Raw genomic sequence first — 12331 nt, 5'->3', positions numbered from 1 at the left:
CAGCTCCACCCTTAGAAACACCAGAGGCCATGGTTCCACCCTTTGGAACCCCTGAGGTCACGGCCATACCTTTTGAGACCGAGGCAGCTCGGCTTCTTGTGTTCCTTGTCTCTTCAGTTTCTGCTTCCTGTGACCTCTCGGCCCTCAGGTCTTGGGCCTCAAGCCTGCATCTGCCCTGCTGGCGCAAGTTTTCCAAAGCTCTGTAGCTCTACCAGTAAGTGCCCAGAGGCACCCCACTCTGCCAGAAAGCCTCCTGCGTACAGGCACTCAGCTCCCTTGCTCCGTGGATCGGCAAGCCTAGCTCCACTGATAAGTGCCCGGAGGCAGCCCACTCCACCAGGAAGCCTCGGGCTCACAGGCACTCAGCTCTCTTGCTCCGTGGCTCGGCGCCAGCGCCATCTTGGGCTGGACTCCTGGTTCTGCTGCTGTTGGTTCTCTGCCGCTGCCCCTTCTCTGCTGCTGCCACACCGCTATCCATTCACAGTTTCCAAACTGATTCCACATTTTAGGTATCTGTTAGAGCAGCACCCCGCTCCAATACCTTTATTGTATGCCAATTCCTTGGTCGAGAAAACTATCTCTACTATGACCTACCCTATTAGAAAATCTTGTTTTATTACACCTTTAGAAAAATAATGAAATGGAAGTAGGAACAGAGTGTATCAGAAGTTGTAAGTTTGATAGGAGAAATATAACCGTATTCTTGACGTATTTCCTTCTCTAATTTTCATTTCTTTGATTCTTACGTGTCCACTATGATTTTCTTTAAAAAAGGATGCCAACAGTAAAAAAGGAGATTATGATTTTATGCTATAAATTTTTCTCTTTTGGATAAAGAAGGTCTTCTACATACTTCTCTCAGTGATAAAATAAGACATTTTTTTTTCTCTCATTTCCATGCAAAACCCCAAATTGATTCCATATTAACTAAATCCATTTGCTTAAAGTTCACTATCTCTATGCTTAAAAGAAAAGAGTATATTTTTAAGGCTGAGAACCAGTTTTCTACTCAAGTTTAAAGTCAATCAGTAAAATAATGGCCTTGTCTAAGTAACTATAATAGGAGCTGAGTTGAAGTAATGATTTAAAGAAAAGAACTCATTACTCAAAATAGAATAACAAATACAAACTTTATCATGCTGAGCAATTGCTCACTTCCTTTCATTTAGAACAAAATTTCAGCACACACATACCTGTGGAACCATTGCAACCCTCTGGTTTCTTTTAGGTGACCTGGTATTTATTTGTCTGTCATCTTCATCAGAAAAGAGTCGACTTCGTTTTGAATTTCTGAAAGGCTATGAGAGAAATTTTTTATTTAATGAAAAAGCTGAATACTTCTCTTTTTTGTTCCAAAATACAATTCTATATTTGGAAAATAATTCTGGATTATCAGCAGTATGGAAGGGCAAATTATGGGTAACACAAAGCACGCGACGCCAAATATAAATAATCTTAGACTTAGAAAGCAGAAAGATACCTATTTATGCAATTTGTGTATAAATGAAACATCTAGGTGATGATTAAACTAAAACTAGAACCCAAGTCACCATAGTACACTGGTACCCCTGAATGGTGAAGACAGGAAAATAAGTTCTGGAAATTCCAGTTCACACTATGTTGGTGTCTGGGTTAATACCAGTTGGGTGTATCATATGATGTGTCTGCTGCACACGGCTGGGCTAGGGAAAAGATGCCAGATTACAGTACCTCTAAATGTATATAATTTTATACTAGCTCTGCTGTCTAAAAGTATTAACTGAGTTTCCATTTGTGAATATAAATACAAGATACACAAAATGGATACCTGATTAAGTACCTGTAGAACTTTTTTTTAACATACCAAAATAATAATGACATCATAGACTTAAAAGTCTGTTACACGAAACATCCACAGTCCACCCTAGGTTTAGAGGTTTCATTAATAGAGAGGAACAACAAACAGAATATACCAATTGAATCCACATCCTTCCTCAAACCATTTTTCCACCACTTAAGACAGAGCTTTATGCCTATTTGGAAGGGGGACAGATACAATTGGCTTCAGATGAGCCTAAGGCTCACAACATATGAGCAAAATCCAACTGGGTGAGGGCTATAGGTATGGACCCTTAGAAGTAAACCAACTTAGAGAGTCTCAATACTCCATAGTCCTTCTTTCCTGTTCCCTTGCCCTGACCATGGACAGTGAGGAAGAAGGCAATGATAGTAGAGGAATTGATAGAGTGGGGAAAGTTGCTCACATCCACAGAGTTCAGTTGTCCAGGCTACTGTGCCTGCTGTTGTGTATCTCAGCTCCAGGCTTGTTTCATGACTGACCCCCAAATACTCTGGCTAGTACTATCACATCAGTCTAAGACCTGGGCAGGGGACAAGGAGAGGCCTCAAGATCATTAGTTGTGTCAATTATACGCTCATCACCTCTACTTCTTACCCCTAAATGTACTCACCCTTGATCTACACAAGACTTTAATACCTTGCCACTTATTTATATATCTTTTTGCAGGGACCAGAGCCATGTAAAATTTTTGCATATTTAATAAAAGTATACTTTTGAGTTACTGGGGTTTTTTGTTTGGCCTCTTTAAGGAAACACAATTACTTAACAAATGCTTAATAATGACCAGATTATCAGTGACTACAGATCAGCTTATTTATCTAAATATGATCAATAATACTCAGTAGCACTTAAGGACTCACATGCTTACGGTTGGGCAAAAAATCTTGGAAAGTTTTCACTGTGCTATAAAAACTAGCATATAACAATAATATAGACAATTTGCTGTTATGTTGTTAGGTGCCATCAAGTTGGTTCTGACTCATAGTGACCCTACACACAACAGAATGAAACACTGCCTGGTCCTGCGCCACCCTCACTATCATTCTTCTCAAGCGTAAGAAAAACTCATTCCTTACCATTTCCGCAGCAGAGCCTGTGTTCCTGCCTTTCCAAACAGGTGTTTTCTGTAAAGAGCTATACTTTTCATTCCACGTGTTAGATAAGCTTCCCTCTGTAATGAATAATTATTATTAATAAGATTTAAGTTTAGTTGAATGGACTTCATACTATGAACACTACCTCTTTAATAACAGCAATATATCTGAAATATTTACCAATATGAAAAAAATACACTGACTAATAATTTTAGTTTAGTACAAATGAAAGATCTCTTCTGTATTTTTTTTGTCAAACTGCCTAAATAATCTGATAAGGCAACGCACTGTTAAAGTATTAAATTTCCACACTAAAAGATGTGTGTCTTATTTTCTTTCTGTTTGGTTTTTAGTAGTTCCTCCATTCTAATTTGCCAACAACTATCTTATAAGTTTTCAGTACAATTCTGACTGAAAGCAGGGCAATGGAAAAAGCCCCTTCTAACCTTAAATTTAAAGCACATTTCCGAATGTTTTTTGCTTAAATCTATAAAACTGCTGATTAGTGAAACTGAAATCAGTGTGGTCTTTGTTTTCCTTAATTCAAAGAAACGTCTTCGGAGCTGTATGCATCTCTAGTTGTACACAAACTAGAAAATGTTTGACATATTATAAAAATAAAAAAGGTTGAGTTTAATTTTTGTAAAAAAGGATGTGTTTATTTACAGAGAGGTACACAGAAAACCTGGGATGAATATACACTAAGAAGTTATTTGCATTTTCTTCTATTTGCTCATTAGCATTTTCTAATTTTTCCTAAAATAAATTTATATGACTTCTATAATTTTCTAAAAGGTATGTTTTTTTAAAAGACATAAGTTTAATATTGGGAAAAAACAGAATACTGGAATACCTTTTCAGATGTCTAATTTTAAGAAGCAAGTGAGAAAAGAAGTGGGATGGGATTGATCCTAGGCATTCTGGAAGATAAGTGGTCTCCTCAATTTAGTAAATCATCAACCCAAAGCACAACACAGCAGCTTTAAAGACAAAAAGTACTAATGAACCTTTGAGAATGTCTAGCTTGGTTCTAAGTTTACCTACCTAGTAGACTCTTACTCAAGAAGTAAATTTCAATATAAACTATATTAAGAGAGTTGGTCTAATGTACCTACAGAAAAAAATGGCACGACCAAGGAGCATGTCTAACTTTTTTCTCAGAAAGAGAAAAGTACTATAATTCTTTTATTCCAGGGGTCTTCCATTATTACTTAGAAGATAAAATTCTTAAAAACAAACTATTATGAAAACATACGTCTCAGCATAGTTGTTTAATAAATGCTTTACATCTAAATAAGGTCTGTCTGTAATGTTTAATTAGGAAGTTCTTCAATCAATAATTTTAGGAAAAAAATTTTCCTTAATAATTTTTAACATCTGAAGACTTATCCTCATATAACAGCATATGAATTTAAGGTTATCAGTGAACACCAATACTTAAAAGCTATAATGCATCACAACTTAGAGGGGAAAAAAAGTAACACCATATTCAAATTAATTTAATAAATGAAATTCCTAGCCCATGCCATACCTAAAAATGCTATAATTCTTACCTTTTAAACTGACAAGGGCTTTTGCTGAAGAACCTACAATTAAAACAAATCAATAATTAAAATTAAAACAAATTATTTCACAATCAAAGTGAGACAAAAAGAACTTGGTTGGGGATAAAAGTGGATTCGTTTAGTTTTAGTAATGTGTTCAAAGTGATGGTGGGATGTGTAATTAGAAATAACTAGTAGAGAATTCAAGCTACAGGCTATTCAAGCTATATATACTACTTATATATACACGGGAAAAAATGGAGAGAGACATTTGGGTATCTTGCTGAAGTTGTGAGAAAGAAAATGTAGAAAGAAAGAAAAAAGGAAGAGTAGAGATAGAAGCAATTTGGGATTCTCTTCTGAAGTGTTCTGGTGCTAGAGAAGAAAATGAGAAAGGGAGCTGACATTTATAGAAGCAAAGATCAGACATGCTAATGGAATAGTGAAAACAGAAAATGCAAATGATCCAGGGACTGGCATGGCAGGTGGTAAGTCCCTAGAAGTCTAGAGTGCAGGTATGTGCAACACGTAAAGATCCAAGCTGGAGAAGGAGTCCAGAACAGCCAAAAGGGGCCAGCATAAAGTTGGAGGGGTTCACTGAGTAGTCAGAACAAACTTTAGCATATATTAGAATAACCAGGAAGCTCCTCATAAATGCTGAATGTGTACTCTTAATAAAGCTCCCCAGGGGATTTCACTGCAGGTAACTCTAAGACTCACTTTGAGAAACACTGGGTTGCAGTGTTTCTCTCTCAGTGAATAAAGGATAGAATCTGCGGGTAAGGGGATATAGGGGAATTGATAGAGAAAGAGGTTTTTATGAGCAAGGGAGAGCAATAAATTTAAATCTGAGACCTGGATACATGTACTAAAAAGAAGTCCAAGGCATCTGAAAAATAATAATTGAGGATAACCTTAGGGAATAAAGTAAAGGAAGAACAAAAATCTGAAAAGACAGATTAATTCCCCTTGGCATTTAACAAAAGCAGCAATGATTTACAACTTACATAAATGGATACCAGACTTTAAATGAGAAGCAACCAATAAAGTATGGCAGTACAGGCTATGAAACATTTTTATGTATCTCAGATCCCTAAAGCTCAAATGATTTTTCCTCTGCAAGCCAGTATGAAAAGCCTATAGAATAGAAAACCCATCAGCATCAAAGTCACTCTTGCTTTTACCCAACTCTCTTACCTAGATGTGGAGAATGGATAACTGGACACCTCAACAACTTCTCTATGCTAAAGTGAAGTTAAATGACCTACCGTAGTACACTCGGGGAAAAAAAAAGAAAAGGTCATATAAAGTCTTACTAAAAAGCAACTGGGAAACAGCAATAGCAGACAGTGTAAATACCCGTGTAGCTAGCAAGAGTCCTGGTGACACAATGAGTTAAGTGCTGCGCTGCTAATTGAAAGGTTCGCAGTTCAAACCCACCCAGCCTTTCAAAGGAGAAAGACCCACTGCCATCGAGTTGATTCTGACTCATAGGGACCCTACAGGACAGGGCAGAACTGCCCCACAGGGTTTCCAAGGCTGTAATCTTTATGGAAGTAGACTGCCACATCTTTCTATTGAGGAGCCTGGTGGGTTTGAACCACCCATCTTTCAGTTAGCAAGCCCAGGGATTAACTACTGTGCCTCTAGGGCTCCTTTTTCGTAAATATTACTGCCAAGAAAACCCTATGGGGCAGTTCTACTCTGTCACATGGGTCACCATGAGCCAGAACGAACTCAAAGATACCCAACAACAACAGCAAGAACAATACGGCCCATTCAAGAAAAAGTAACCATTCACTCACTCAGCAAATATATATAGTGCGCTGACTACACTCTCATGGAATTTTTTCTCTAGTGAGGGGAGAGAAAACAAATACGCATATCAGATGATAATTACAAGTACAATGACAATAAGTATAATAAAGCAGGAAAATAGGGAAAGGGAGTGCTGTGTGTGTGTGTGTGTGTGTGTGTGTGTGTGTGTGTGTGTGTGTGTGTGTGTGTGTGTGTGTGTGGTGGGCTGCTATTTTCATTAGCTTCTCTGATAAGGTGACATTTGAGCAGACATCTGAAGGAAAAGGTGTGAGGTACATGGATATCCATTCCTGCTCCATGAAGGCAGGAAGTATATCTTGGTGATTCTGACCTTTAACCTTTTTCCTTTTTTGTAAGGCAGTATTACATTGTGGTGAAAAATACAGGCTCTAAAACACAAAGGCCAAACTTGCTGCACTGTTACAGATGAGATGAACCCCGAGACTATCGCCCTGAGATACTCTTTAAACTTGGAACTCAAACCACTCCCAGAGGTCACCTTTCAGCAAATGACAGATTGGCCCATAAGATAATATCACCCGTGGGTACTGTGCTTCTCAAAAATAATCATCTAGATGAAACCAAATAGTTAACATTTACCCTAGACCAAAGCTGAGAAGGCTGGAGGGGACAGGAAAGCTAGATTCATGGAAATAGTACAACCAAAATGGAAATAAAGAGAAAGCAAAGAACGTAACCAATGTTACCGAAAAATATGTATAGAAATTGTTAAATGAGAACCTAACTTCCTGTTTAAACTTTCACCAAAAACACTATTAAAAAAAAAACAAAACCAACTAGCTGCATTTGAATCTTGGCACTTCTACTTCCTTGTTGTAGTACCTTCCGCATTAATCTTTCTGTGCTGCTACTGCTGTGCTGCTGTTTCATCTGAAAGACCCGTCGCCATCCAGTCGATTCCGACTCATAGTGACCCTACAGGACAGAGTAGCACTGCCCCATAGGGTTTCCAAGGAGCGCCTGGTGGTTTCAAACTGCTGACCTTTTGGTTAGCAACTGAACTCTTAACCACTACACCACCAGGGTTTCCAACTCTTTTATCTGTAAAATGGGGATTAAATGAGTAATACGGTCATCCCTGGTATCGACGAGGGATTCGTTCCAGGACCCCCACGGATAACAAAATCCGCAAATGCTCAAATCCCTTATGTAAAACGGCCGTAGTATGTATTTTTTAACACAGCACAGGAATGAAGTGTTTTGCTTTCACGTGGAATAGTGATGGTCGGGCCACGTTATGGCCAGGTTAGGGCGGATGCAGGAAAGGCTGGATCAAAGCAGGCACTTTTAAGGACAGCCGCACACGGGCCCTCCTGCTGCAGGCTACCCTCCGAGCCAGGGGTCCTTCGGGTAGGAGGTCCTGGGTGACTCTGGACGCCCGCACATACTCAGTGCAGAGTGCTAGGTCCTGGACCTGCCAACTTTGTACTCTGCTTCCAGATCCGAGAACTCTGCCACAAACAAGCTCCGCCAGATCCTCCGCTGGGCCAAGAAGTACCTGGGCGTAAGTTCGCAACCCCATTCCTAGTGTCCTCACTTGTCCAAATTGTGTCAGGGTGCGGCTGCCTCCGTTCCCTGGGAGCGTCTTCCTTCCCAGCCACATACCATTCCTGGGGCCGAAACTAGTGTTGTGCTGCCTTCCGCGTTGTCCCCAGGCCCTTGAGTGCTTTTTTTTTTTTGGTAATATTTTCGATCCGCGGTTCTGCAGATGCGGAACCATGGATATGGAGGGCTGATGGTACATGTAAAAGAGCTCCAATCAGTGCACATGGCACATGACTAACTTTTATATAATGTTACTGTTATTACTTTAACAACAACAACAACAAACCCTATTGGGTTAAGAACGTTGATTTTACACACAGGTGAGTATGATTAAGTTAGAACCCTGCTCTAGCTGAGTATGTTCATTCATTCATTCAACGAGTATTCGTTGAATGCCTGTGGTAAGAACTGTTCTAGGGGCTGGGGATACCCCATGGAACAAGAGAGATAAAGCCCCTGCTCTCGGGGAGCTTACGTTCTAGTGGAAAGAGACACACAATAAACAAGCTAAACGACAATTACAGCTCACAGTAATTGTTACACAGGAAATAGGGTGATATCAGTGTGTGTATGTGTGGGAGGGTACTTTACCTAGTGTGGTTAGAGAAAGCTTCTCCGAAGAGGTAACATTTGAGAAAGACTAGCCACGAGAAGAGCAGGGGACTAAACAATGAGTCTGGGCAGAAGAAACAGTAGGTAAAAAGCCCTGACGTAGAAATTAGCTTAGAATATTCAAGAAACAGATGAGAAAAAAAAAAAAAAGCCACTGTGCTTGAAGAATAACAAGCAAAGAGTGGTATGAAGAGGTCAGGGAGGTAAGCCAGGCACGAGGCATGGAACTGGGAATGCAAGCACGCACAAAAACAAACCAAACCTGTTGGCAGGGGGGCGGGCGGCTCTAACAGAGTAAGGGAGCCAGACACCAACCAGTCACATAAACACGTGAAACTACAACTGTGACAGCAGCCACTAAGGAGTTACACAGTGCTAGTCAACGGTTTAGTAACAAGATGTAATCTAGTCAGGGAGGACAGAAAACATCGCTCTGAAGCAGCTTAAAATGGGATCTAAAGAATAAGTAGAAGTTAATTGGAGGGGAAGGGAGGAGGAGGGGAGGAAGACCATTCCAGGTGGAGAGAATAGCATGTGCAAAGGTCCTGCAGAAAAGGGAGTCTGGTGAGTAGAGGAAATGAAAAAGGTCCAGTGTAGCTCAAAGGGACAGAATGAGAGGAAGACAAAATGAGGCTGGAAAGGTGGGGAGGGGTCAGACCACACAGAGTCTTATAGCTACTAAAGGGTTTTAAGCAGAAGGATGACGTTGGCATATTTACATTTTGAAAGAATCCTCTGGCTCTCTTGCTCTCGCTGTGTGTGTACGCACATCTTGAAGGGGTGGATTAATGGAAGGCTGAAGTGTTCAGATGAGAGATGGTGACAATTTGGGCTAGGCTGATGGTGAAAAGTAAGTAGATTTGAAAGACACTTAAAAGGAAGAAGTTACAATAAAGGCTTAAATAGGGGAAGTGAAAGAGGAAAGTGCCAAAGATGACCTCTGCCAGATAAATCGTGGAGCTTTCATTAAGACAGAAACCACCGAAATTATCTCTGTCCTGGAGTGAGACAGTTATATTTTGAACCTGGGAAGTTTGAGGGGCCTTTGAGGCATCTAAAAGAGGATGTGAAATAGGTAAGAGATGGTAAGTGCAAGAGCTCAGAGGAAAGATCTGGGCTGAAGATAGCCTCAGTTTCCTCATATATAGAAAGTCAAACTCTTAAAAGTACTTACCTCAATTGAAATGAGGATTAAATAAGCAAATATATGTAAAATGCTTTGCACAGCGTCTGGTACGTAGCAAGTACTCACTCAATGGCAGCGTTTATTATTGACAATTTTATGCTATTAGCTAATATATTTAGTCAGTCTCCTTGCCTAAACTTGGCAAAGAAACATGTTGTTATTTCCATTATCAAACTGAAATTTCTTTCCTTTTTTCAAGACCCTGCCCCAGGGTCATTAATAATGCCTCTCCATATAAATGAAGTAGTTATGTATACTTGATTTGTGGCAGTGTGACAAACCAGGTAAGGCCACACACACACACACACACACACACACACACACACACACACACGTACCATCTCTGTTGCACAGTCATAGCAATTATTTGGTCATATAGTTTGAGAGTGGAGCTGCAATCTGCTGCCTAGAGAACTCTATGGGGCAGTTCTACTCAACATGGGGTCCCTATGAGTCGAAATCGACTCCATGGCACCTAACAACAACAACATGACTCCCAGGTTCCTTCAAAGAACCGTAGGAAGTCCCCGATAAATGTTTCATGATGATGATGAAGCAAAATATTCCAAATGAGAGGTGTACCGAAAGCCACTTAAAACACGTCTTATTCAACAGAATGACTACAAAACAGACACTTCTATAAGGGGATAAGAGTTCTTTACAGTAAAGATGAGGAAGATGGGAAAACAAAACAAAACAAAACACTTTTTCAGATAAGAAGTACATTGTGCTTAGAAGGCCCACTCTTATTTGGGAGCATCCTAAGCCACAATGAACTGTATTCTCCAATCAAGAAACAATAAAACTCACGGACAGTCTAGCGCTATTATCCACATGTGACTATTTAAACTTAATAAAAATTAAACAGAAGTTAAAATTCAGCTCCTCAGGCACTCTAGCCACATTTCAGGTACTCTCTCTATAACCACATGTAGCTAGTGGCTACCCTACTGAACATCACAGAATAGAACATTTCCATCACTGAGAAAGTTCTATTGGAACTTAGTGCTGATCTAGAGCAAATTAAAACACAAACTCTTTTAATACAACTTTTCACTGGCTTGACTGAACTACAACTTGAGCTTTTTATTTACGTTACAACACGTTAAGGATATGGGACCCCACAAACAAAACAGAATTGGCTGTATATAGCTGTCATTTCAAGTCTGTTTGCCTTTTGCACAAATGATTTAACAGTGATTGAGCCTTCTTTTTGTTATACTAAAACTCTCACAAATGCTATGTATACATAAACTGAAAAGTGAGTGTGGACTCAGGGCCTTTTCTGTTAATTAGCTAAACTATTTGCCTTTTTACATAATTTGTGCAATTTTGAAAATTACAAAATTAAGTTCATTGTGCTTTAAACTATGGAATTGGTGCTTTTACTTACTAAACACAAGTGAGCATGTATGTCGCAGAGATCCCATGGATGGCAGAGTAACCGTGGTTAGTGAGCACTGCACAGGGGTGGGTATCAGGAAGAGTACTATATGTATACTGTGTTGGTCACATCCATGTGTACAGGGTACTCCCATGAATCTTAAAGAGACACACACACAGAACAAAGTCTGTGGGATGGGGGCTACCTGAACACTTGTGTATCCAGTCTGGATTATCTCTGGAAGGGTCCACAGCCACCTGTGGTCCCAGGGAAAGGGGCTAGCCCCTTGACACGGAAACACTTCTAGAGGTGGACACACCGGTGGGGAGGGGGGACAGTGAAGACCACAAGTGCCTGTAGAGGCAGGAACTGAGACAGGACAAGATCACAGGCTGAGGCAAGAAGCCGGGGCTGTGACCACCCCCTCCCCAGCCCGAGCCCTCCCGGGCCCCGGGACAGGCGAGTTACATAACCCCGGCAGGCGTCTCTCCGCGCTGGGCGAGTGGTGCAGGCGGCGAGGACAGCCCCCGCGCACCGGGGCCCCTCTTCCTCCACCTCGGCCGGGTGGCCCCAGCCCGGCCAGGGGAGCAGCCACCGCCTCCGCCCGGCACGGGCTGGACTCCGAGCTTTCGGTTTCCGGCCCTGGCGCTCCCACAACCCCAGAAACCAACACAACAGACACCATAACAAAGGCGGCGACGCGGGGGCAACACCGGAGTGGAAGGACTAGGAGGACCACGGTGGGGCTGGCAGTTAGTCCCCCCTCCGGCGGAGGGCACGGCCGCCCGTCCTGGCCGGGGCAGTTCCGGGGCGGGCGGCCGGCGGGAAGAAGGAGGGGTGCTTTGAGGTGCTACTCACTCTCGTCAGGCAACTGGTCGAGCTCCGCCATCTTGAACGAGCCGCGCCGCTTTTTCAAAGGCTGCCCGCCGCGGTGCATTGTGGGGCGGAGACTGTCTTTGCGAGGGAGGTTCGAATGCGAGCTCGCTGCCCGCGGCGCCGCTCTGCGCTGCTCCCGCCGCGGCCGGCTGAGGTGGGCCGGACTCCGCCCGCGCCTTCCCGGGGAGGGTGTGCCGCCGAGTTGGGCTGCGCCTCGCCCTTCTACCCGCGCCCCAGGCTGGGCCGGCGGGCGGGAGGAGGGAGATGGCGCGGAGAGGCCCGTCGCGCACCTCCCCTGCCCGGGCCCGGCGCCGGAGCGCGGGGGGAGCGGCGCGAGCTCCGGAGTCCCGCCCGGGCCCCACTCCCGGCCCGCGCCGCCCGCCCCCTCCGGGGCTCGCTCCCGGCGCGCGT

The 12331-nt window shown here is 42.5% G+C and overlaps 1 protein-coding gene across 4 annotated transcripts in view; it reads right to left on the bottom strand.

Moving 5' to 3' along the window:
• LIN9 (lin-9 DREAM MuvB core complex component) overlaps positions 1-12009 on the bottom strand; it is a 72623-nt gene extending 60614 nt beyond the window's left edge. Inside the window, exons 1-5 of one of the 4 annotated variants that reach the window (XM_023730928.1) lie at positions 11903-12009; positions 4488-4520; positions 3788-3914; positions 2917-3011; positions 1194-1298 (exon numbers count right to left, since the gene is read on the bottom strand). In XM_023730928.1, the coding sequence (XP_023586696.1) occupies positions 1194-1298; positions 2917-2919 (108 nt within the window). In that variant the 5' untranslated portion in view covers positions 2920-3011; positions 3788-3914; positions 4488-4520; positions 11903-12009. Of the gene's footprint in view, positions 1-1193; positions 1299-2916; positions 3012-3787; positions 3915-4487; positions 4521-9193; positions 9704-11902 lie in introns of those variants that run through there. The other 3 variants (XM_023730929.1, XM_004375882.2, XM_023730927.1) reach the window with 3 other exon arrangements.
• Between the last annotated feature and the right edge of the window lie 322 nt (positions 12010-12331).

The sequence above is a fragment of the Trichechus manatus genome, unplaced genomic scaffold (genome assembly GCF_000243295.1).
Source record: "Trichechus manatus latirostris isolate Lorelei unplaced genomic scaffold, TriManLat1.0 scaffold00039, whole genome shotgun sequence".
Classification (NCBI taxonomy): domain Eukaryota; kingdom Metazoa; phylum Chordata; class Mammalia; order Sirenia; family Trichechidae; genus Trichechus; species Trichechus manatus.
The sequence above is the reverse complement of the archived record's forward strand: the minus strand, read 5'-3'. Positions and strand labels throughout refer to the sequence as shown.